The sequence below is a fragment of the Neocloeon triangulifer genome, unplaced genomic scaffold (assembly GCF_031216515.1).
Source record: "Neocloeon triangulifer isolate White Clay Creek 2 clone unplaced genomic scaffold, ASM3121651v1 ptg000022l, whole genome shotgun sequence".
In the NCBI taxonomy this organism is placed as follows: domain Eukaryota; kingdom Metazoa; phylum Arthropoda; class Insecta; order Ephemeroptera; family Baetidae; genus Neocloeon; species Neocloeon triangulifer.
The window spans coordinates 6,245,132-6,271,884 of record NW_026775562.1 but is presented as its reverse complement, the minus strand read 5'-3'; the positions used below and the strand labels follow the sequence as shown (position 1 = coordinate 6,271,884).

General features: G+C 36.4%; 2 protein-coding genes across 3 annotated transcripts in view; one reads left to right on the top strand and one right to left on the bottom strand.

Annotated features, from left to right (window-relative positions):
• LOC132204559 (cyclic nucleotide-gated cation channel subunit A) overlaps positions 1–26,125 on the bottom strand; it is a 75,056-nt gene extending 48,931 nt beyond the window's left edge. The window contains exons 1-6 of the mRNA XM_059633138.1: positions 25,954–26,125; positions 9,055–9,196; positions 6,928–7,007; positions 6,780–6,845; positions 5,876–6,169; positions 4,529–4,691 (exon numbers count right to left, since the gene is read on the bottom strand). Coding sequence (XP_059489121.1) covers positions 4,529–4,691; positions 5,876–6,169; positions 6,780–6,845; positions 6,928–7,007; positions 9,055–9,082 — 631 coding nt within the window. The 5' untranslated portion in view covers positions 9,083–9,196; positions 25,954–26,125. The remainder of the gene's footprint in view (positions 1–4,528; positions 4,692–5,875; positions 6,170–6,779; positions 6,846–6,927; positions 7,008–9,054; positions 9,197–25,953) is intronic.
• LOC132204344 (acidic mammalian chitinase-like) lies at positions 629–3,766 on the top strand. Of its 2 annotated transcripts, none has more exons than XM_059632809.1 (9): positions 629–769; positions 1,338–1,482; positions 1,548–1,718; positions 1,903–2,135; positions 2,191–2,318; positions 2,380–2,497; positions 3,027–3,212; positions 3,269–3,394; positions 3,447–3,766. In XM_059632809.1, the coding sequence occupies exons 2-9, from the start codon at positions 1,416–1,418 to the stop codon at positions 3,576–3,578; spliced, it is 1,161 nt and encodes a 386-aa protein (XP_059488792.1). In that variant the 5' UTR covers positions 629–769; positions 1,338–1,415; the 3' UTR covers positions 3,579–3,766. The 2 variants fall into 2 exon arrangements, with proteins under 2 accessions (XP_059488792.1, XP_059488791.1); XM_059632808.1 differs by having other exon boundaries at positions 645–778.
• Positions 26,126–26,753: the final 628 nt, after the last annotated feature.

Genomic DNA, 26,753 nt, shown 5'->3' with positions numbered 1-26,753 from the left:
CGTTGGAAACACCGATTCTTGTTAATCAAGCCACGTTTAGTTCAGGCAGCACTTGGATGAATATTTAACTCATTACTTATTTAACTCATTACTTGCAGCAGAAATCCCCACCTAATCAAAATCAATAAATCTTAACCAGATCCAATTTCCCATACTTCTAATTCCTAATCTGTCTCTTTTCAGTTTGTCTTTTGCAGCATCATCGAGTTGCCGCTAAACCAAGTTTATGCCATCGAAGAATAAAAAAATAAAAATAAAAAGGGTTTCCACCTTCCCTGCGTGTGTGATAGGCTTCAGTGGGTGGGGGGCGAGGGCGGGCGGTTTGGTTCTGAGGTGCATCCATGTTATTGAGACCCCGGGATCCAGCAGAACCTGCTAGTGTCGGTTAGATTAGATTAGCTCAATAATAATAGTTGTCAAAAAAATCAGAGGCTGGGAAGGGCAATAATATTTATTGCCCTTCCCAGCCCCTGAATTATTGGCAACAATTATTACTCTATTATAACGGTAATTTAATGAATAATATTATTCTGTGTGCATGTAATATGTTATCCCACTCCTCCTGTATTTCCCCTCAAACTAGAGAAGGCTACAATTCTGTGCTGCACAAAAGAAGAACAGTGTGTGTTTGACTTCCTAAGCATAAAGTCTGGTTACTATTTTTTAATTCCTAGAATATTAGCATTAGTGATATTAAATAAGTCTTTGGGGTCACCGCACTCCCGGCGGGCTGTGTCCTTGCACAGGAGGTCTTCAGGGTGAGCTGAAGGTATTACGGGTGAGAGGGTCAGTTAATTGAGATCAGTTATAGAAGTGCAAACTCATTGATTTTATTAAGAGAAGCATTAATACTGGAAATGGAGCGATCGGGCTTTTTCTGCAACGAGGAAAAGCCCGATCACTTCATTTCCATGATCATCTCCTCGAGTGTCAACTTCTTCAAGCATTAATAGTATTATTTAGCGACAATCTAAGCTTAAGTCACAGGGCACCCACAGCTGTGCAATTAAGCACCTGGTCCAGTTCCCTCGACTGAACCCAAAAAGGTTGTCGCAAATTAATGAAAAAAGCGAATTTTTCCAAATGAATAATTTACAATTTATATCAGTAAAGAGAATATATTTTCTGCAATTAAGATATTCCAAATAATTTTGAACAAAAATTTGCTCTAATATATTTGTTGCGAAATATCACGTTAATAAAATTTTGAACCTTGAATTGTCAGATAGAAACATTCAAATTTCAAACTTTATAGTATAATATCGCATCTCTCCGGCAATAAATAATTGTGAACAATACGCTTCGCGTTTTCCAACTTTCACGTCAATCATTGTCAGGTTTTTACGTGCCACTTGGGTAAAACAGGAAACGCTCAAGCGTATAAAAGCAGACTGTTGGTCTGTTTCTGTACAAAAATGCCACGAAGCACCTACGTGACTTTAGCACTTTTGCTGGCTTTTTCTTCGCTGGCCTCGGCCCAGAGTAAGTCTCTGTTTTGTTTTTTTACTTAAATATTAATTTTGAATGAAATTTGATAAATCTTAAAGAGAAAGTGGTTTGCTACTACGGAAGCTGGGCTAATTACCGAACGGGCGTTGCCCAGTTCAATGTCACCAACATTGACCCTTTTTTGTGCACGCACGTCATCTACGCTTTTATCGGCGCCAATACTAATGGCACTGTGAAGATTCTCGATTCATGGAACGATGTCTCACTAAGCAAGTTTAAATTTACAATCAAACTGCTTACAATTTTTCTTTAATTTCAAATATAGGGTTACATAATTTTAAATCAGTATCAATTTAGATATTTTCAAAATAAAATTAAAAAGTAACAATGATAGAATAAAATACAAAACAATCTCATGGACAGCAAATTTTGAAGTTTGATTTCAAATTTCAGACGGATTTAAGGATTTCAACAATTTGCGATTGAAAAATGCAAATTTGAAGACCATGGTTGCGCTCGGAGGGTGGAGCGAAGGGTCTGCAACTTACTCGACCATTTGCAATAACGTCGCCCTACGTACAGCTTTCGTGACCAATTTGTACAACTTTTTGGTCAAATGGGGATTCAACGGGCTTGATATCGACTGGGAATATCCGGCGCAAAGAGGTGGAATTGCCGCCGATAAAGTACAAATTTTCCATTAAATCTAAAACAAAAACGCATAATCGAAATAACAATCAGGCAAATTTTGCGTCTCTTATCAAAGAACTGAGGGCGAAGTTCACGCCGGCCAATCTGCTTTTGAGCGCCGCTTTTTCGGCCGACATCAACAGTTACGGCACTTCATATGATGTGCCAACCCTCGCAACGTTAGCTACGACTTTAAATTTTTTGAATTCAACTATTTATATTAATATTTTTTTAATTTAGAAATCTGGATTTCATAAATTTGATGACGTACGACTTTCACTCCTATGGGGATGGAAAGAGCGGAGAGAATTCGCCTCTGTACGCCGCTTCAATTGATACTGACAAGACTATGAATTCAGTAAGTTCAGAAACAATTTTTAAAAACTGACATGGTGCACCAAAGACTTAAAATTTTATAATTCCTAGAATTTAAATATTATCATAAATATATTAGTTTCATAAAAAAAACTAAATTTTGCATGAAGTGAGTGTGTTATGAAAATTAATTCCATTTATAGATCATCCAATATTTATAATAATTCAGTTCCGTAATTCCCTTGAATATTTTTTAAATTAGTGACTTAAATTATTGTATTAACAATTTTAAAGGGATCTTATTGAAAAAAAATTGAACATTAAAAATCGAATGAAAATAAACTTTATTCAAGGAAAAATTACCTAAAATAAATTCTTTAAAATTTGAGAGATGAGGAATACGCCACCATTGGAATCATGATAAAAAAAAAACTACTGCAATAAGCTTTAAGAGGACATAAATTGTGATGTTTCATTTTTTTTTAAATTCAGGAATATACTAGTATAAATAATAATTATTTGCAATATTTATTAATGAAAAGTATAATTTGAGTTTGAATTTAATTTTCCAGGACGCTACGGTCCAGTACTGGATAAAGCAGGGCGTGGACAAGATGAAAATCGTGCTCGGAGTGCCCCTTTACGGCCGATCGTTTACTCTGAAAAGCGCGACCTCGAACGGTTTGGGAGCCGTGACTGTCGGTGCTGGCGCGTTAGGACCTTGGTCGCAGGAAGCGGGCCTTTTAATGTTCTCTGAGGTTCACATTAAAAAATAAAACGCGCAGTTAACATTTTGCAACTTCCTGTTGGACAGATCTGCATGTACCAGAAAAACCAAACCGGATGGACCGTCCAGTGGAACGCCGCCCAACAAGTGCCCTACGCGTACAGAAGCACCCTTTGGGTTGGCTACGAGAATAAACAATCGGTCGAAGTGAAGGTGCAAAATTGAATATTTACTTGATATTTTAAAATTAATTTCATGGAAAAAGGGCAAATACGCAAAGGACAACGGTCTCGGCGGAGTCATGGTCTGGGCTATTGATTATGAAGATTTTCGCAACTTTTGTGGCGGAGGAAAATTCCCTCTCATTTCGGCTCTGAAGGCGAATTTCACTGCTTGATTCGAAATAATTTTATTTCGTTTGGATGACACAACTTTTTATTGCAATTGACTATTCTGATTTAGGTTCGAAAGAACAGTAAAATGTTTTGACAGTAAGAGAAAAAAAGATTTCGCAGATGTGTGTATTGTTTGAAAAAATTTTGTATGTAGAAAATAACATGATAAATAAAATTTTGAGCATTGAAATTGTTTCGCTTTCATTCAAAATTTTTGAGTGAACAAATCAACTATAATAAATTGAGCGATTTTCCGCGGACCGAAGGTGATGTCCTGAGAAATAATTAGAGTTATGTTTTCGTTGGTGTTGTTATTACAGATTTTTTTTTGGTTATATATTGGTCAATTACTGCGTCAATTCAATTTACCTAAATTGAACGTAATGAACGTATCTGCAATCCAATTTCATCATAATGCAACGTTCTTTTTAATTTTTGGCAAAAAATTTAATGTTTTAAAGGCCAATTCGTTATCAAAAATAATCATAATTTCTAGCTTTATTTTGTAATTTTCATTATTAATTTTCTTGCAAATCTGCCAGACGAAAGATATGTGATTTTTTATACAAATATCAGGTATAAAATTTTTATAATATTTGGGGTAGGAGGATCTAAATTCAAATACGTCGTTGAGGACACTTTTTTGATAGCTTAATAGTCGTTTTGATCGGCAGGTTCCTCTCCATCAAGGGCTTATAAGGAGGTTAACACCGTCGTTTGCTCTTTCTCTTTTCGTTGTGCGACGAAACGTGTGTTTTGGCGGGCGGAGGTCAATTCGGTACACACACGCACGCAAAGAGTACAAACAAGTGGTGATATTCTTTTGGCTGATATTGACAGTGGCTCATTAAGCGCCGCGCAAACAAAAGGAGGAGAATTAAGCCGTGTTGACCGACCAAGTCTCGTGACGGACGGTTATGTACAGGGGGTGCAATTAAAGCTGATTACTCACCCTCGTGGGCGTGCACCACCATGTCGGCAAGGTAGATGGCGTCGCACAGGTAGTCGAGCGCGAACCACAGGTACGGCGTCGCGTTGTCCAGTTCCCAGAAGACGGCGCGACCCACCACGAACACCATGTTGTACAAAACGGCGATCGTCACCACGATTAACCACTAAAACAAACAAGATTTTCTTCTCCTTAATCACATTTTTTTATCTCACAAATGTCACCAATTTGATACAGTTTAATGAGTTTTATTATCACTTAATGCATCAATAACATGTGAAAAAGCCCAATTGGCGATTCAAATATGCAATTTCACTTCCATGATCTCCTCCTCGATTGCCAATTTCTTCGGAAAAAAACTCTATTTCCTACAAAAGCACTTTTTAGGCTAATTGTGATTTAAAAAGTCCCTGAAAAGCCAAATATCTAATAATTGTTATAGGACTGAAAAAAATTTTAAAATGCGCAGGGCGCTGATTTTAAAAGAATTATACCCAAAGATTAAAATATTAATTTTCAATACAGTTTAATTTGTTGAAAATAATAAAAAAGAGCCATTACAGAATTTCAAAAGTTGAATTTCTAGCATGAATGTTAAAGAAAATTAAAAAAATCTTGCTAAATGAAAAACATTGGACTTCACACAATTAAAAAATAATACAAAAATCCAGAAATTAAAATCTCCCAATTGCTCTTTTTTAAATATTAATTTTTGTCAGTAATTCGGAAAAATAAACAGTAATAATAATTATGATAAAAATAAATTATTTATTAATTTTTAATTCAAGGGCCAGAATGAATACAATATAATTCTCAAATCAATCGCGAGCACACACTTGTCTGCTTTTATTCTCAAAATCTGTGTGCACAAAACGTGTAGCTGTTTTGTACACAGCACCACTTCATGCCGTGTGACTCGCCGGTTGGGGCCATTAAGCTGTGAGGAAAACAGGGTAGGTTCTTCAGAGCACACATGCACTCGGCCTACATATAAATCAAGAGAGGAAGAGCGTGATGTTTGGTCTCCAGATCACGTTTAATGAGGGAAGCAAAAGTAGCACAAAATGACATGTGTTAAATAGGCCTAAATCGATTTTGAGAATTAATTAACTGAAATGTAAAATGTCAATCTTGCACAAACAAATGCCAGTTATTTGACATTGTAGTGGAAATCTCAAAATCGTTTCATAAAACTTCAAGAGGAATTATTTTAAATCAAAGAAAATAATTTTGTAATGAAAATGAAATTTATAAATAAAATCTTACCAAATTAATTTCAACAAAATATTTTTAAATTAGAATGTAAAGTTTTTTTTGTTTCTGTTATTCCGTATTTGTAATTTAACTCACCCGATAGTGAAAGGGTTTGGAGGGGTCGATGGCCCGGGGGCAGCAGCTCATCTTTCCGCCCCCGCAACAGGCGCACCGCCCCCGGGAGCCGCCTCCACCTTCCATCGCCTGGGCCGACGCCCCCAACGCCAGTTTCTCCAGGAAGTAGTCGGCGTCGTCGGCGGGGTCACTGACCCCGTCGGCCTCCAGGTCGTTCTCTGCCAGGGGGCGGCCCAGCCGGGTGCGCACCCATCGGCCCGCCTTCTGCAGGACGGACGGCTTCCGCTGGTGTTTGCTCGCCTCTTGGGACTCATCCTTCGTAAAAACAGCAACAATTTTTGGTCAAAAAATAAGCAATTTAAACTGAAATTTATTTTTAGAGAGTAAAACCGGTCAAAATTTAAGAAACCAATACAAAACATTGAGTTTGAACTAATTCTTTATAATAAAAAATTTTAAAAACCGTCATCAGCGTATGAGATTGGATTATTTAATCTTAAAAAATTTATAATTATAACAAATCTATCATTAAAATAATTACTTCTGCGGTTAAACAAAAGTATGAATCTGATTAAAATTTATCTCTTGGCCAGAAATGTAAGTAAACCTTGCCAAGAGAGTAGATCAGCAACAATTCATAAAACTTTACGACCGCGTTTCTGATAACTGTCCATCTTTATGGAAAATTTACAAGAGGTTGCAAAAGTTGGCTGCTCGTAAACCAGAATCGTAAAAAAAGGAGAAACTTTACGGCCAATGTGATGACCAGCGAGCGGGAAATAAATATTAATTCCGAGTTAAAAAGGCAGAAAATGCGCAAATTGAAAAGAATCCCGGGCGGATGCTTTTGAATGAGCTTTCATCTCCCCTGCCAAATGGCGAGGCGTGCTTTTTGCTCGACACGGGTGTCGCGCGGGTTGCCTACCTGGTGCGAGTTGAGACGCGCTCTGCTGCTGTTGCTGGCGGCGACGCCTGCCACTTCGTCCTCGCTCTGATTCAACCGAAAAATAAAACACACACGCGCTCGGATCAATGCACACAACAATATGCGCCGCGAGAATAATTAAAATTACCGAAGCGGTCGGAGGCGCCGAGTGCTGCGGCGACGCGTTGCTCTCTGACGGTCTGGTCTCGTCTCCTGGGATCTCGTCACCTGCCACACAATCGAATCAAATTAAAGAGGGCGTTGGATTTGCTTCGATAGGGAAAAAGCAACATTTTCATTTCACTTGACAACTCCGTCGACAAGGAAAATTTAATGATAATTGAATTTGACGATTTGAGATATTTTAATATTTAAATCTCGCTGCTCATGAAATAGAGTTGCAGACCGCAAACAAAGCTGTTAGAGCCATTTTTTTTTTAAATATAAAACCATTTTTCAACGCAGACTGTTTACTTCGCTTCCACGATCCTCTCCTCGAGTGCCAATTTCTTAATTAAAATTTAATTGTTCATTCAATTTGATTCAAACGATGCCTTGTCATATTTCATTTCTTTATTGAAATACAAAATTTTTAAATAAATTTTTAATGATAGTAGGAAATTATGTTCAAAATTTTATCTTAATACTCTTCGTCTATTAAAAACAGTTAATGTTTTTAATTTATACACTAAAAAAAATCAACAGGCAGTCAGTGATTCATAGAATAAATTTCCTTGACGCATCTAACAATAAGCAATAATTTGGATTAATTGTTAACCAACCTGCTCAATTTTTTCAACAGCAGTTTTATAGGTTTCAAGATTGGATGGACTTACATAAATAGAATTTGTAATTCTTTCTTATAAATACCTTGAAGAAATTCCTATTCGAGCAATACAACTTTGATTTTCATTCTTTGGTTTGCTCATAAATTACTTTTAAAAAAATTGAAGAATTCAATGTTCTAATTCATTTCATAACCTTCTTTAAAACTTGGGTCAAATTCTTTCAATAAACATTGGATTAAAATGATTAAAAAGAAATTAAAGCAAAAATTATTCAAAAATTCATACAATTATCTTCAAAATCAGAGTTTAAGCAACTTGGCGTAACGCAATAGCCGTTTATTCCCTGCGTTTACTTTTGAATGTGCGGGGCAATTACAAAGAACGGTTTGTCGCTGTTTATTTTCCTCCCCTAACATGACGATGGACGGCAGTGTGTTGGCGGCGCTGCACCGACATTTATTGCTCCGTTTTATGAAGATTAATCTGCACGACGCGTGGAAATGAAACCTGTTGGGTTGACCGATTGTGACAAGAAAATACTTGCCGTTCGTAAAAGAACTACAGACACTTTTTAGGTTCAAAATGGGGAAAACCCGATGGGGCCCCATAGAAATACGTGGAAAAGGAAGGCGGAGGTTCATTCGTCAAACAGAGAGAAAGCAGCACGTCTTAAATGGCTCTGGGGGAATTTTTAGTAATTAAATTCGTTCTTACTTGTGGTTGGTTAACTCAGGAAAAGAGTGACTCAGTTAGCGAAGGAATTATAAATTTTTTTAATAGAAAACTAGGTTGTTCACACAAAAATACCATTTGGAAATATAAGCAACAAATAGTGAAAAAAAATTGTTGCTTGCAACGTTGCAACAGTTTTTTAAATACCGTTTTCAATTTATGTTTGTTTACAGAACAAAATTTCCAACATCACAGAACTTTCTGATACTATCCATTGACAGAAATAATTGTAGAAAATCAAATTTAATTTAATTTAAAACATTAATTTTCAAACTCCATGAAATGAAAATAAAATATTTATGATGTTTTGAAAATTTATTTTAACAACCTCAAAATACTTCGGACAAAACTTTGGTAGTCTGTTCATGATTTTTTTATTTTGTGGATCAAGAAATGTCAATACTTAAGCTTCTTCAAGAAAGAACATTTTAAGCCTGAAACAACTAGAATCTTTTAATCTTGGCCAAAAGACTGAATCTATTTTTTATTCTGTGAAATCCACCCAACACCACTTTAATCTTTAAAGATATCCTTCAAAATGAGAATTCCACGAATTCCACTTCTCAGGCAAGGGTCAAAAGAGCCATAAAGTTAACAGGAATGAGACGCGCCGCTACTTTTTTTTCGTTTCTGTCGACGGCGTCCATTTCTCTCTCTAGCTGTCAGAACCGCTTTCCGCAAATGTCACCCTGCTTTCATTTTTTTGCTAGCAGCATAACGAGACGCCGGCGGAGGTTTTCCCACAAAAATATTACCTTGCGTCGCCATGAGCGACATGCACATCAGCAACAACAATGGTGGAGGCGGCTGCGGAGGCGGCGGCGGCGACCCCTGGCAGAGGCGGTGTTAGCTCCGGCAGCGGAAGCCACAGAGGAAGTCGTTTACGTCCATGCATCACTGCGAACACCACAAGCGAAAAATCACTTTCGATCCACCGGGGAAACGCTTAATCGAATCATTTTAATATGCATGACCCTTTTTGTTAGTTATGCAAAGAGGGTATTTCATTATTATCTTAAGATTAAGTGACATTGCAAATTATGGTTTTTTCTCTTTGTTGCCTGGAAATTATTTCAATTTTTAACCTTGAATTATTAAATTAGGTGAAATAAAGAAAAATGGACGAGGAATCAATTGTAGTATTAGGAGTTTGAACATAAACAAGTTTAATGCTGATATAAACTTCTTATACCTGGCAAACAGTTTGGAAAAACTGTGTGGTTTTGTGATGCGGCAACAAGTTACAGCAGACAAAACTTACCGGACAAAGCGACACAAGCGCACGTCACGTGACAAATTTTTCTCAGCATATATTGGGACACAAGTTACACGCGGAAATTTTCAATTTTCAGTAAGTCATTCCTAAGGAAATTGGCATTTTTAAGGCATTGTTATAAAATAAAAATAATTTTTAATTATCCCACTAAAACTTTGCCAACATCAAGCTCAATGCAATAATTTAAAAAGAATCTTATATATTACCATTTTTATGCCACAAATTTATCAGATGGAACAGAATTTATACTTTTCTAATCACATTAATAAAAGAACATATGAAAATATCAAAAATTTATTCAATTCCCCAGTGACGGATAACTCGGATGAAGTCTGAAAAGGCATTTTCGGCCTATTTCCTTTCAGATAAATTCCGATTTTTTTCGGACTATTTCCAAATTTTCGGATGAAGTCCGAAAAGGCATTTTCGGACAAATTCCTTTCGGATGAAAGGCGGTCCACCATATTTACAACCTGAATCATTTAAATTTTATCTCCTCACGCACCCAACAAATTTGAGGAGTTGGGGCTGCTGTATTAAATGCGTTGAAACCATAAAGAATTTGACTTCAGGGTCAGGGGCCCTTCAAGACAAGTTTGTTTTTCTAGTGTATATAGTAAAAGAGCTGTGTGGCCGGTGAATCAGTTTGGGTCAAGGCGGTGGTCTTATTGTATTGATATAGGTGGGCATCTCTCCCTGCAGAATCGAAGGGAGGCGAGCTTTTGACACGATTTTCCTTTCGGCCGTTAGATAGAGATCACCGCTTCTTCCGAACTTTCCGTCCACAGAAGAAGAGAGACTTGGAAACACTTTTTCTCTTTCTCACCTCTTCCACTGCGAGAAGAGGAAAAGAAGATATTATCACCATTATTATTATTTTGCGACGAGAGGGTTTTCCATTTCGTTCTTTAGAAACTTTTTTCATCGGCAGAAAACGAAAGGAGGGAAGTTGTTGGGCAGGTGCAAAAAAAAGGAAAGTTTTCGTTTCGATCGGAAGCTCTGCAGATGTGCGAGGAGTTTACACGTTAGAGCTTGCTCCTTTTTGCACGTTAGGAGATGACGACAAATTGAAATTAATCATCTTTTAGACTGAAAAAGTGCACAGGTGAAGATAAAAATGTGCCACGTCCATCTTGAAGAGCTTTAGAAAAGTACTGCGCATATACCTTTTTGACCTGAATCCACCACTCCACAGCATTCACAATACTGAGGGGGAAACAAGTTTTCATTTTCCACTTCGTAATGAACTATTATTTTGTATTTTCATTTTGAAAAATTTCCATTTTTAAGACGTTGCAATATATTTATGAATGGACTGGTGAAAAATTTCTTTCTAATTTACAAAAATAAAAATTTATTGTGAAAATCAATCATAAAACAATTTCAGCGATTTTGGGAGTATAAGCAAAATTAATGCCAGTGATTTTTTTTTTAGTCTAATAACAATTATCTTTCTTTCAAACAATTTGTTTATTAAAAATGAGGTAAAATAATTGTAAAAATTTTGGACGGACCAATACACAACAATAATTTAATAAAGAAACGATTTTTATCTTAGATTAATGGATTCATATTTTATAATTTTCTAGATTAGTAATGTCCTATAATTAACAAAACAAGACTTCATAAATTGCGGGGACATTTGATATATGTGTATATATTTCCACTAGATGTCTGGTAAATTTATAAGGCAAACAAATAAAACAAGATTAGAAAGGAAATTATTCATTGTGATGATTAAGATAATTCTTCTTTTATGCTCAGAGATTCGCGTCCGGATGAGACCTTTAACCTTTCCGCTCGCCGGCTTAATTAGCCTAAGAGGTTGGTGACGCGAAGAAAACGAGAAAGTTCAGCGTATTAATTAATGGGATGAAAGGCAGCCTCTGGAACTGAGTAAATATTTCCTGAGATCTTGCCTTCGGATCGGTGAATAAAGAATAATACATTTCAGCAAATCGCCAAGGATGTGAAATTCTCTAATTGATCAGAGCCTACAATTTTTTTCTTTTTAGAAATTGGTAAAAATAAAGTATTGCAATTTTTCGTTCACAGATATTATCAATTGATCTGATATGATAGTATATTTTTTACCTCGGTTTTTTTAAAGACTTGTTATTTTTATTTTTTGAAAGGAAAACTCTTTCATTGGAAACTTCATGCAAATAATGTGGAATTATTATTTTTAAAGCATAAATCAGAGCCCTAATTTTTTTTAAAGAAATCGGAAGCAATAAAATTTAGATATTCTAAATTTAAAATTTTATGGGTTAATTAAATATTTTGTCAGCAAAAATTTAATCACAATTAAAGCCTTGTCCCAATTCGGCCAAAAGTGGAGAGTGAATTGAGGCCGCATTACATTTTCGCGAAGGGACAATTTCCCAACATGGCGCGATGATCCATTAAGCGGAATGGGGTAGTCTCGTGCATACACACACACACCCCCTGGGAGAGGGTGGACATTAAAAGAAGACTCACTCGTCATGCGAGGCAAATGAAATCCTCAGAGCATCAGCAGCAGTCACGCCACCTTGTCGTAAATAAAGAGAAGAAAAAAAGCGAGCGGGGGTTGCTTCTTCCTTGCGACACTCTCAGCCAACCAGTTTCCAGTCTACGTGAGAAGATTACTCAATCTTACCCCTATTCAAAGCGAAATATTTTATTACTTTGTCTCTGCTTCTCTGCCGTACACAGTCTTTCTTTCTTTCTTTCTCCCCCGCAAACAAAGCCGCGGGTGGCGCTTATTTTCGCGCACGGAAATTTGAGGCGAAAAATAAAACGGTGCTCGACTTATTTTCGTCCAGATGCAATCTTCGTTCGGCGCTGCTATTTGCCGCGCGACGAGATAAGAAAAGCCGCAAGGGTCAATATCAAACGGGATTATAAAAGGCGTGCGTGGAATCGCAATTCTCTGTGAACCGCACAGATAAAGTTCAGAAGTTTATTCCCCATAGAGTCCACGTAGTTCCTTCACAACTACAACCGATCGACTCTTTTTTTTTTAAATCGTAACCTTGCACTTTGACCTATATATTTGAAGCCAAGAGAGTGGTAGAGCTTGACGAGATGATTTGAAATATATCTGGATTTTTGTTGTAAGACTAAGGGAAGCCGAGAGAATAAAAAATTTTGGATTTTTCAAAATTCCCCCTGAAATCTGCATTTTTTTTATTTTTTATTATAATTTAGGGAGTTTACTATAAAACCACGTGAAAACCAGCGAAATTTTGAGATATTTAGCTCCAACTATGTGACCTGAAGTGTATTGCAAAAATTTCATTATTTGTTTTTTTTTTGGAGAGCTTATTAAATAATTTATGCAACATCAATCCTCGGTTATTATTTTCTGCAAAACAAAAATATGCAACAATGGTTTTTAAAATTCTTACGCTCTAAAAAGAGCAACACCAACATTTCAATACAGTGACGAATTACAAAAACTGACTATAACGAAACTAATTTTGCACACAAAAGCTACTTAATTTTTTTCCTCCCGATAATTAAGAAACAAGAATTACAGAAAATAAAAGCAGTGATCACGATTCATTGTTTTAAGTTATAGTCTAGGTAAAAAAAAAATTTAATCTCCATGTTTAATTTCAGTTTTCAGAAGACTATAACTTCTAAGTCAGTTTGTGATCTTAAAAAATTTTGCAAAGTTTTGTCTTTTTGAGCAATGATTAAAAATATTTTTTTATTTTAGTTAACATGGCTACGACCAATGAACTGAGATATTTATTTAATTGCGATGATTCAATTTAATATTTTAAATATTCAAATTTAATATTTTAAATTGTCCCCCCCCCCCGAATTGTTACTGATTGTGAGCTTGGATAAAATTGAAAGACGTAATTTGATTTTGTGTACGTGTCCTTAATTACTGTGATCGTGCAAGGAGTAATTTAAAACGTTAATCTGCTGCTCTCTTTCGCGCCGCTCAATTTGCATAATGCATCCCTGCGTGAGTCGGCGGCGGTTGCCATGGCGCCTTATCCAGATCAGCAAACCGATCGGTCGCGCAAACAGAAGCCCCGCAGGCGTAATTGAAAATCACATTAGCCATGCCAAGACAAACACAAGTAGTGCGCGTTCGGTTCGTTTGCCCCGGCCAAAGTGAAAAAAGAACCCAAATAATGAAGTGGACCTTTTTTCGCCCGCACTTGATGAACTCGCCGTTTTTCCTACAAAAAAAGTAAGAGCCACCGGCTCGAAATGAAAAAGTTTTGATTACAAAGGAATTATCTCACTTGCCTGGACAAATGAACGCCGTTTGCTACACCAAGCTTTTTGCCAGAGAGAGAAGAAAAGGGAAGTAATCTGAGGAATTCTTTTTAGCGGAAAAGATTACACGAATCGCCTAGACCAAAATCGCGGTGATTGGATAAATTGATCTTGTTTATATATAATTTTGAGTTCCTATAGTGATTCACTTGAAAATTGTTAATTCAGAACCTTATTTTAATAATTTGAAAATTTCATGTATTTTCTCCATATTTATTAATTTATAAAAATTCTCAAAAAAAGCAAAGATTCCTCTTACTTTTCAAAAATCGGCTTGAATATCAATCGCCTGTATAATTTTTTTAAATTAAACGATCTTCATTTCACGGCAAAAAAAATATAAATTGATAAACTTTACATTTCGAATTAATTAATTCGTTAACGAATAAATCAGGTTGGAATGAGAGCGCAGTAGAGTAATAATTTATAATATGATGTTTGCTGTATGGTTTACGTGCACACTAATTAGTCGAAGTTGTGTTTGTCGTAAACAAACTTTGCAAAGCACAGTTCCGCAGTACACAAATAGAATGAAAAGTTGCTCAGCATCCGTGATATTATTTTCCAAAGTGAGCTGAAGACTTATCTTTTGAAGTTGTAAAATATTCAAGTGGAGATTAATTTGCATATTAATATCCGGATAATAAATTAAAGGACATGAAATTTTAGTTAGAAACTTTGTATTTATTTTAAATTAATCCATCAACAAAAAATTATCGTCTGATGAACAAATTTTTCAACTTTTGCTTACGTTAATTTACCACAAAAAAGTCGTTGAAAAATGTATTCACGTTTAAAAGTTGCTAGCCTATAAAAATTTGCCGTAATTAATAGCAGCTCAAAAAATTTCTTTAATCTTCCAATTTTGATTTAAGGATAGAAATCCGACCAAAAATGTGGGAAAGACTTATTTAACAAAAAGCAACAAATTCTTTCTTTTATCTTTAATTTACATGTTGAATTTATTTATTTATATTTATTTTATATTTGAGTGAAGAGTTTGGGTTTTCCCTCGTAAAATTGTTTTTATCCAAAAATTAAAGCAGCTCTTCTAGTTTCGGTCACGGTCTGCGATCCTATTTGATGAGAAAAAAACCAAAAATTTGAAAAATTGAAAAATCACATTATTTTATTTTATTATTTTAAATAAAATGTTGTTTTTAAACTTTGGAAATTTTTGTAATCTTTTTCTTGCTCAAGAAATAGCGTCGCGGACGACGCGGACCATCGCCAAAACTGGTAGACTCGTTTTGTTTAAAAAAAAAATTTCAGGGTAAAAGTCTGATCTATTCACTTCCATAATCGTCTCCTCGAGTGTCAATTTCTTCAAAAAAATTTTATTAGAGCTTCGTTTTTTCCCCTGAAAAGTTCAGATAATAACTGATAATTTTCAAATTGTAAACTCCGCAACAATAAAAAATTTTGAGCTCAAAGTTAATTTTGCAACCAAATTTTCAAACCCTTTATAACTTAAATTACGCAAAATGTTTAAATAAAAATTTCCACCTCTTTATATTTTCCCTCCCTGTAATAGGGTGGAAAATCACACCTCTGCAAGGAGGCGAGGGACAAAAAGCTCCTTCCCTTGCTCTCCTTTTTGTGCTCCGTAGCCTAATTAACCACAGCATCCCCCGGCGGCGCCTCGGGGGTGTCTCATAATTAGCCGGGGCCGAGTGCAGTCCTGTTTCCGAACTGCTTCGCTAAAAGTGCATTCTTTGCGCGCGCGGGAGGCCCTCGGCTGGCAAATTGGCTCTGGTGGGCAGATCTGCGCTGGGGCCGCAGTCGTCATGGCAACCCCCGTGCACTCTGCCAACCAGGAACCAAGGTCGCGATTGATTCTTCGGGCGCAGGAGCTTCTTCTTGAGGACCTCGACAGACGTACCTTCCACGTTTGAAGCAAAAATAACAATATCTCCTTCAATGGAAAAATAATTGCTTCTTGCCTTCGAGATTTCCGAGCGTCACTTTCCCGATTTTTTCTAATTTTTAAAATGCTTTAATTTTTTATCTCATGTGTATCTAAAAACAACCCACGTGAATATTTTTCAATCTCAAATTCAGGAATTATGCAGCAGTATCACGCAATATTCAATGAACGACACAATTGAACTAAGTTTATTTCATTCCAAGTCAATAATAAAAAAAGATGAAATTTAAATCATTCTTGGAAAATAATTTTACACTTCTTTAATTGGAGATATAATTATTTATATTGAGAATGAAAATTTTTTAAGCAAGCCAATGAATATCAGACGATGGATTGGCTATAAATTCTCACATAAATATGAAATTGTTAGAATTATTACTTCAATTAATTTCCCATATGGATCTAGTTTAAATGTTCACCCTAGCTCTAATTTCAATGTTGTTCAATTTTAAGACAGGAGTTCCTTGATGGGTTGTGTTTGAAGTTATTTTATTTACCCAATTTGACAAGCTTCAATAGGATTTATGTTCTAGCAAAGAGAATTTTTTACTTCAAGCCTTTCTTACTTTTTTTTATATGCAAAATATTTGTATATGAAAATATTTGTCAATTGTAGAAAATGGAATAAATAATAATAATGAGTGACAGTAAATCAGTCATTCACAACTGATAAATATGCTATTCTTTTTTTTTCATTAAATTTCTGCACTTTTTATTTTCTTTTCATAATTTGGTGATTTGCAGATCAAAGCAAACACAACCGTAAATCTGCTGCTAATGCGATGAATAATTCATTTATGGATTTTATTTGCGTGTCGAATCGCATTCATTCGCAGCAAATCGGTTTTCCGATCGCATTCCGACGATTCCTCTCTACTCTACCCCTTTCAACTCCAGCCGTGCATAAATCGACGCGTGAATCAACGACCCCTGATGCATATATTTCCATCTCGGGGCTAATTCGGCGCAAATTTCGCTCTCGATATTACAGGCCGTACTTTGCAAGAAGAGCCCCCGGGCGCGGCTGCGACGACGGCGAATTCTTCTTGGCTCGCGTGCCAGATTTTTAAAGGCGAACTGCCGTCGCGTTAAAGGGTTTGAGAGAGAAAGAGAGACAATTTCTTCTCTCACCCCCTGTCTTTTTCTGCCGCTTCTCACATAGACAAACACACTTTGGCTCTTTCTCGCCGCTAATGCACCAGGACAAGCGAGGATTAGGGCGGAAGGTTTAATGGCTCGGCCCTGCTATCTCTGGTTTGGGCTGCGGATAGACCCTTTTCGGAACGCAAATGTCGGTGGATCGCGTGAAGCGGCCAATGTGCAAAACGAACGTCTCTTCCCGAGGGAGACACGTGCAATTCTATACTCTTGCCAACAAAACGACGAGACAGTTGAAATTTATTGCAACGCTATAGTGTCTGGCCGCATTTGTTCAAAATTCAGCTGCAACAAGCAAAATTGGTTTTAATTTATATGCAATTGCTAAATTAAAAATTTTCACTTGTCCAAAAAACGCTATTAACTATCTTTGTTTTTAAGAAATCGTTAGTATTAATTGTTATATTAGAATTTTTACTATCAAAATTTTAAAACTGAATGTGTACAGATTTTTATGGACCACTATAAGATATAGCACTCATTAAAAGTGGAAAAAAACGGGGTTTGTCTCCTTTTAAATCGTCTCATAAATTGCCAATTTGGTTCAATCGAATAATAAATATTCAATTCAAAATTAAAATTGAGTTATAATTCAATAACTCAGGGGGGGGGGAGACAAGGTGCTCTTTATTATTGTTATTATTGCATAACTATAATTATAGGTCACGGTGTGTCTTTTGAGCTTGCAAAAGGCATGCTCCGGTTTTTTTTTTTTTAATTTGGATTTTTATGTTTGGATTAATATATATTTACAGCTAAATTTATTAAATTTTATAATCAAATGGTTTAATTGAATTTTTTTAAGATTAAAATAAAAAAAAATTCCATAAATTTTACTAGAGAACGAAAAATTCGGTTAGAAAGTAGTAGATAATTTTGATTTTTTTTTTAAATTTTTCAGTGGTGTAAAATGGAAAACGTCACTGTTGTGGAAAATTGTCCGATCTTCCCCCATCACTTTCCCATAAGAAACAATGCGATAGACAGGTGAGGTCGTACCCAGAGATCGAACAATTTTCCGTGACAGGAACGAAAATAAAAAATGTTCTTTCAGCCAAAATAAAATTTGTTGTGGAAATAGCGTTGGGAACAATAATAATAGCAATAAATTTATTGTTGTTACATTGTTTACAACGTGAAATTGCAGATATAAATATTAGCAGCACCTTTCACTCGCCTAACACCAGAATTATTATCACATTGAGGCAAAGCACGGCACATAAAATTTGGCGTTTTAAATAACTAACAAAAAGCTTTCTAGAAAAAGACCAAAAACATTAAAAATGAATTGTTTTAAAAAGGGAGAAATCATGAGAGCTGACTTCTTTGAAATGAAAAACGGGCAAAGCTGGACCGAGCAAATCGAGTTTCCGAAGGTGGATTAAGCTGAGCTAGGCTGGCGTCGATCAAAGGCAACCAAATTTGCGTGCTCGAGTGTGAAAAGCTCCCACGACGCATACCTGCAAATACCCTCGTAGCGGTTTGATACAGACAGGTATATCGAAAGCGGATTCCTTAATGAAAATTTGCGCTCGTGCGAACGGTAGACCTCAAAGTCTGAATGGGACTTTGGCAGCACCACACAAAATCGGTTCTCGGCAAAGCGTCGTTTCTCGGTGGGTGCGCCGAGCAGAATTATTTCTCCGAACTACCACGTCTGCTGGGAATAAACTTTCCTCGGACGGAAACGAAAATAATTTCAATCCAAGTCCCTAATCTATTAAGAAAATTTTTTGTGCATGTCCTGATTTTGAAGTATGGCAAAGAAACATTTGAGACAAACATTTGTTGAAAATGGGGCGCGCTGCAATGATATCTGCGACGAACCATTGGTCAATAATAGGGCATTAATAAATAACATATTAAGCTTGCTTCAATAATTTAGTATACACTATAGTAATTTGTGGTGGCTCTGAAAGTGCGATAACGGTGATAATTTATTCAAAACTTTTAGATGAAAAGAAGAGTCCCTGTATTTTATAAGTTTTAAAATAATACATCATTTGAAGAAAAAAAAATTGGATTTTCAACTTAAATTCTAACAGGAAAATTTTTCAGCGTGAAAGATGTGACGGCAAAGAGGAAAATTGCGGTCCGCAGTCTCCATTACACGAATAAATTCGCAAGATAATAACGCGGCTTGAGCTGGCGGGTCGGTCGGTCGCTCGTTATTGTGGTGGAATCCGCCACCGCCGCCGCTAAAGCATAAAAAAGCGAGCGGTATTTGCAATTCCGCTCGATGGAAATGTGATATCTGCATAATGGCCGCAGCTCGAATGGCCTCAAAAAAGAGGGTGGCTTGTAATGATGAGATCTGCAGGGAGAAGAGCACTAAGAGCATCTCGTGTGTACGAGTTCGGTGCGTGATTCTGAATTTATATAACAAGAAGAGAATCAAACTGATAAAATATGCCGCCTGAGGGGCCAACCGCACCAATAAGGTCGTTTCTTGTGAAAGCCAGTAATTTTCTTAAAGCTTTAAACCGAGTTGCAAAATAAATATCTTTTGTGACAAAGAAGAGTCTAATTCTGTCGACCAATCAGCGTCGAGTTTCTGGGGTCAGTCCCCGTATTTTATATACTACTCTTTTGGATCTCTCAGGACAAAATACCGAACGCTGGAGGTGACAAATAGGTTGAGGTGGAATCGGCAGATACCCCGAGCGCACCCTTGAGGTCCGCGCAACTGTACCGAAAAGCCTGTTGAAAGTAGTGAGAAACGTGAAAATCGATGCCTGAGGACCACCTTAGGAGGGTTGTAAATCGCTACGGGTGATTGCAGTCGCAAAGGTAAACCTCAGGGTTCAAAGGTCATCACCAAGAGGTATCCATCGACACCTCGAACGCACCCCTGAGATGCACTGAAGCGTGTTAAAATGTTTGCTGAAAGTGGAAAAAACCTCGGAAACACAAATGCCGAAATTTGAGGGCTGATAACGTGGAATCGGCCCGGGCGAGGGTCAAATTTCTGAACGGATTTGACCGTGCTTTTCGGAATCCGTCATCAAATATAGTTGAATCTGGGTGTTTTTTTTTTTCGGTGGCCGAATTTCGGCACTTCAGGATCGGCCGAGTCGGCCACGCGTTGGCAGTCAAGGAAGCACCCCTCAGAGCACACCCTCTCCGAATTTGGGCCCTCTAGGGTGTCGGGGTGAATTTTTAATTAAATAAATCACGCATTTTTAAGGTTTGCCCTTTTGGGGCGGCCATTTTGAATTTAAGGGTGGCACCAAAATAACCCGGGATGAAGCGGCCCTTAAAAGGGTAAAAAAGCGACGGAGGTGGTAGACGCGTATATGGAAAACATAGAGAACATAGAGATAGCCGCGAGCAGGGCAGATAGCACAGCCAATAAAACTTAGTTCAGAATTTGCTCACAGCAATTAATAAATGTATTATTAATATTTTTTACTAATTTTGCCATTATTCACAATAAAGAGTATATATGGAGTTATTTATATATTAAAAATATTAAATAAAATTAAAATTGCAATTAAAAAAATAAAAGTGTAAAGAGAGCTGTAGAATAATAGGAAAGAGGGTGGATTAATTGAATTAAATATTTAATAGTAAGATGAGAATAAAAAAATAAATATAGATGAATTTGGAAGTACAGAGCATTGGATCGAAGAGCAGCCGGAAGAAAGGAATCATGAAGCGAGCCACAGAGAGGACCCCTGAGAAGCGATTGAGGGTGGACGATCTGGAGGTCGGGGCCACACCGAATACACCGCCGAGTGTGGCATCGAATGACCTGGCCAGTCACCACACGATCCTGGTGACTCAGAATGAAGAGAGAAGAATGGGGCTGGTCGTGTACGCCCCGTACGATGATATCAACGCGAAGCTGCTGCAACTGCAGAAGGAGTGGAAAGACAAGCGGGGCGAATTGCGGGCGGCCGTTGTGGAGCGTCTGCACAACCAAGAACGGAGGAAGCGCGAGATGTTGGAGGAGGAAAACGCCAAACTGCGTAAAGAAATAGCAATGTTGAAGGCTGAGAAGCTGGCGTTGGAGGAGCTAGAGACGGTCGAGATCAACGCCAAAGGCGAAGTGGCCGAGAGACCCGCCGAGAAGGAAAAGGAAGATGGCCAGGAGAAGTTGGCAACATTGAACAAGGAGCCGGAGGCCGCCGCCAAGGAGCCCAATGGACTCGTGCAGAAGACCCGCGCCAAGAAGCAGAAAGGTCCCGAGGAGAAGGCTGCAGCCAAGGAACAAAAAGGCCCGGAGCAGAAGCCCGCCAGGAAGAAGAAGAAGAAGCAGTTGGCAGAGGTGCTCAAAGCCCTGTAGGTTTAATTGTATTCTTTTGAAAGGGGAATAAAGAAATGGGAAAAATTTGTAAAAAAAAAAAAAAAAAAAACCAAAAAACGCTCAAGTTGGAGCTACCTAAGCAATGCTGTATTCTAAATCGGAATACATGAAAGAAAAGAAGAGATGTAATAAGATATTAAAATTAGAGGCACGGTGGGAAAATAAACTTGAAACACGTAATCAATTAAAAGAAATTGAAAATAAAATTGGTAAAAAATTTTGCTATTGAATATAAAGAATTACAGTTTCAAATTAAAATAGGATGAGAAAAAAAATGGAATGAATTATTATTATTGTTGATTATTTGTCCAGATTGTTACATCACATTATTTACATACATTGAATATAATTTATTTAAAATATTGTATGAAAACTGACATTGTTTTGAATGTATATTGTAAGAAAGTTTTGTAATTAATAAATTAGCAAAAGAACGTGTACTAAGAAATTTTTTGAAATATATTAAAATACAGGGAAAAATAAGAATTATAATAAAGTATTAAAATTAATATTGAAATTGGTTGAAATTAAAAATTTATATTATAAAAAATACAGCACATCAATAAATTGGAATAGATAGCAAATAATGAAAAATAATGTTATATAGATTGAAGCGGATGGAGATATTTAAAACCAAAATTTGACTGGACCGCACGGTGTTGACGCGGAAAAATGAGACGTCGGGTTCGCGGGTCGTTGGCAAAAAAAAAAAATCAACCTTTTTTCATCCTCGGATCGCGTTACTGCTCGCTTCTCCGACTAATCGCAACGCGCCGAATCCAAAGTTTTTTTTAGTTGAAAGAGGACCCAGACCCTTAAATCGTATTAAATTTTGGTGCGGATCTGAAGAGCCCTTTTTTCTGCGAGTTTTGAATCCCGAAATAAGGTGTTTTTCGGCCATAAGTTAGCGAAGGAGGCCGAAATCGTAGGTGTGCCGGAATTTTTCCCAACGCTCCCGTTTTTCCGCGTCTTCGGGTGCCCGGATTTTTTACGGCTAGGTTTTCACAAACCATAATGAAGACACTCTCGGCATTTAAATACGTATTTCAACAATTTATAATTAAAATGTGGCTAATTTATTTAAATACAATTTGCTTGGGAATAAAGGATGAATATTCAGAGTAATGAATAATTTTATTTGATCAACATCAGCACAATTAACCCCTGAACATTCAGACAGCAGTGCAAGCATTTGTGTTTGCCATGTTGCATAATTTGAAACTCGACGTTTGAATTAAAATTGCAAATTTCTTCCAGCGTACGTTGCGTCCAGAAAAAGTAACAAAAATTGATTATCTCGCCACTGCTTTTAATTATAAATCACACGACTTAGCCGCAGAGGATCGTCGGCCCACTTGCAGCAAATTTATCTCCTTTTTGCATCACTTTAATCCTTTTATCATTACACACAAAGTGTTAGTGGGTCGTCGGTGTCGTAGTGAATCAACGCGGTTGACAGCCATGCTGGTATGTGTCTCCCCAAAGTCTGCCCCGTGACACTGCGCGAGTGTTTGTTCTGCAGCACCACTCAAAAAAATTAAGAGCAAACAAAAAACAATTTCGTCTGTTTCAGCAAAGTGCCCCCGGTGGCCGCACAACTTTTTCTGCTGCTGCCACGGCTAATGAGCACCAACCCCGTCATTTTGACAGAGGCTTTTGCGTCTGATTGCGGTTCATTTAAAACTTGTTAACCAAGTAAAAAAAAAAAAACGTTTTAATAATAAAATAATGAGGCGCGTATCAAAGAATCGCACTTTTAGTTTCATTTTTCAATAAAACTTTATTATTTATTTATTTTATCATTTAATTTCACTTTCAGAAATTGAAGTTGTCAAAAAATGATTATCTAAAAGAGGACAAAAGTATTAATTTTATCTAGCTTAATGACTTTTTTAAGAGGTTAGAGGTGGCTTTACTGAAACTGTTTGAGAATAACTTGGCTTTAAAGAACCACGATTAAACGATAAAACCTCTTAAAAATAAACCCTGAAACTGCTCTACACTTTACAACAGTTAATTTTGTGCTCAAATGCAGCTCAGAACGTTTAGAAAAAATCTTTCTAGTAGTGTTGCGGATTTTTCCAAATTTTTCCTATATTTCGCAAATTATTTTATGTTTAACAATGAAGACAAAAATCAATATTAATAATATAAAAGTACATAATTTAAATATAAATTCAATTAATTCCATAAAAGTAAAGTTAATAGTAAATTTAAAAAACAAACACGGATCTATCAGTTTTATTTTCCAGATTTTGCAGATCATTTGTTTTTTCTGCAACATCATTATTCCATGAAACTCAAGAATTTTATATTTTTACTGAAGCCACTTTAAGAATGAATCTAAAGGATTGAATTAATTAATTTTTACGAATGAAATAAAATTTCTTAAGATCAAAATAGCTGCGCAAACTTTTCCGTGTGTCAAAACATTTAATTTTATATAATTTTATTTTAGCAAACTTTAAACCCGGTCTGGAAGATTTTGCGAGACCTTTGTGCAATAACACAGCACAAAAGCCAATAAATCTCTGGAGGGTGGCCTCGTCTCCAGCAGCGGCGTCAAGAGAGATGCTGTAATTCACATCGCAATCTCTCTGCCGCAGTTGTGTCTCTCAGCACAATGGCTCGAGCGGCGAGCAAACAGCACTCCTTTCATTTGCGCCGTTTCCAATTGGAATCAAATGTCCCGCTTGCATTATTCATTAAACGGCTGTGTGTCTTTTTCTTCCGACCGACAGCTGCGAAATTCAATCAAAAAGTCGTTTCTGATCCTTTACGTCCACAAAAAAGGGATTCGCCTTGAAAATTAAATAGATTAGGCGACTTGATTCATTGATATCAAAGAAAGAATGATAAGGAGGTTGAAAATTATTTCCTTGAAAATTTTATTGAAAATAATTTTTTTAAATCATTAGAGGGGTGTACGATTAACTCAGGGAATATTTTTCACGTTGAATATTAGGCTGGTAGTGAACAAGATTTATTATTCTTAAAAAAAATCTAGATTTGCATTGACTATGGTCAAATTGAACAGTTAGCAGTAGTTCAAATAAAATTAAAGAAAATAATATATAATAAATTTTTCTTGGATGTTTGAAATAAAAAAAATCATCATTCGCTTCCAATTTCAGAATACAATAAAAATAAAATAGGAATACCAAATTTAACAGGTCTATTATCCCGATTTTGACATCCTAAACCATTAAATTTTGTCTACTTTTACGACCAAAATTAAAACTTATCGCCTTGTTTATTTAATATTTTTTCTAATTTTTTTCTGCCGTTCAATCCGGATGATCCGATTCAAGGCGTTTTATAAGACTGATTGCTGACACGTCTCGCTCCTTCTCCAACCTTGAGGTGCTGCTGCTTTTTCGCATCCCCTATTTCTTCGAAGTGCCCTCTCTAGCAACGCAGAAGTGCATGTGACAGGTGGCTTCGAGAAAATGTAATTTCTTCACGCAGTAACTCTCAATCTATTTCGCACGCTATATCGGCAAAAAAGATCTCCGTGTGCAGTAACATAATGTTGTTTGAAAGTAAATATGGTTTATATAATCATTAGTCAATACGTGTTATCACAGCATTAATTGAATGAGCGTTGAAAATCATCGAAATAATCAAATGAATAAATCGAAATAAACCGATACTGCGTAAGAAAAGCACAGAAAATTATAATCGAGTGAGAATTATTGCTATTAATTTAGACATTTTTTTATTCATTAGGGTTACTCAAAATTTCTAAAAGTATTTTTGTAACAATGCTTCAATAGAATTGCATTTTAAATATTCAAAATTTTAATTAAAACGATTCATAAAACAATGTATGTTTTTCGTAAAATATTTTAAATATTTGTTGGGCCGTACAGTGAAAATTGCCTCATTAAAATGCAAGCCCGTATTTTTTACCAAACATTTAAGTTTTTGAAGGCAGAATTTTGGCAATTCTTATGCAAAAATACAGTACTAACGCTTTTTAACCATTGAACTTGTTCAGAATAATTGATTTCATTTAAATTAAATTATACTTCCGTTCATGAGATTCTAATGTGACTTAAATTGGGTTATAAATTATCCACTTGGAGAGAAAAATCTAATACACAGCAAATTTTATAAGAAATTTTTTAATCAAAATTTAACATCCCCAGGAGGGAAATATTGAAATAAATATGAAATATCGGTTGGGCGAGCGTTGCTGTAAGATTTTGTAATAAATCCTCAATTTTTCGACAAATAATATTTTTATGCAATAAAATCCAGCCTCCTCAGTGAAGATGAGCAACTTGTTTGTTTTTGCATGAGCCAGAAAATCATGCGGAAACAATTCAACAAATCAACAAAACTATAAATTTCATCACAAAATGATCACCTTGAGTGCCAAAAGGTTCCACAACAGCAACTTCAAGATCCGATATAGAAAATAATATTTTGTAACAAAAAATTACAAAAATTTAAAGTGAACTGTAGTTTTATCTGTTTCATACTGATACTAATATTTTAGATTTGTCCGTTGAAATTAAAAATAATTTTTCATTCTTCCCCCAAAAAAGATGGAATTTGTGAAAATCTAAACACGAAATGTTCCCGTTTTTTTCTTTGCAGCACCAAAGTTGAAGAAACGAAACTAGTATAGAATTGTTGCAATTCTATCGAAAATCTATGACAGAAAATCCGGAAATTTCTTTTTTAATTCTCACCTTTTCAGCGGCAAATCTGTCGGTGGCGGCCCCCGAAAGTTTGCGAATCCGTTTTTCACTTCATGTTGCGAGTGCACTTTGCAAACAGGTGGACACGTTGGGCAGATCAGAGTGAAAGGTGGAGGAGGTGAGAGAGGAAGAGAGAAGAGAGATTTGGCGGGTGCAGCACCTCCGACGGCCCGACATAGACTGACTGGGGGCGGCTCTGCCTCCGCTCACGTCTGGCTGCTGCGCTGCCTGCGCCCGCACACCACGCAGCCCGCACAACGCACTCTCTCTCTTGCTCTCTCTCCGGCAGCATAATGGCCAAAGTAAATAGGCCGCTGATGAACGAACGCCAGCCAGCCAACGCCGACTGCAATCAAGCTCCAGTGATAAATTAAAACGGCAGGGAGAGAGAGAACGTGTAATAATAATTGTGCTCCAGCGAAACACGACACGCCGACTGGGGTGACAATTATGTCGCGATTGCGTGCCAGTTTTTCGCTCGGTCTTTTGCACACACAAATATGAGATGTACCCACCGAAAGACGATTTCGGACAAATCGATTCGCGAGTAATATATTTAAAAGACACGTATTTATGTTAATCACCCAGTTCTTTTTTTTATTTTAATGTGAAGTATAACTTTTCTTCTTAAATTGAATTTTAATTTTTGGCTCTTTACGACATTATATTTCTTTCAGCTCCTGATGATGAAATTAATAATAGTTTGTACTTTTATATTTTAAAAAAAGTTTAAAAAACATTTTTTATACTTTTACACGACGTTCAGAAAAATCTGTTAGTCATGGTGCCTT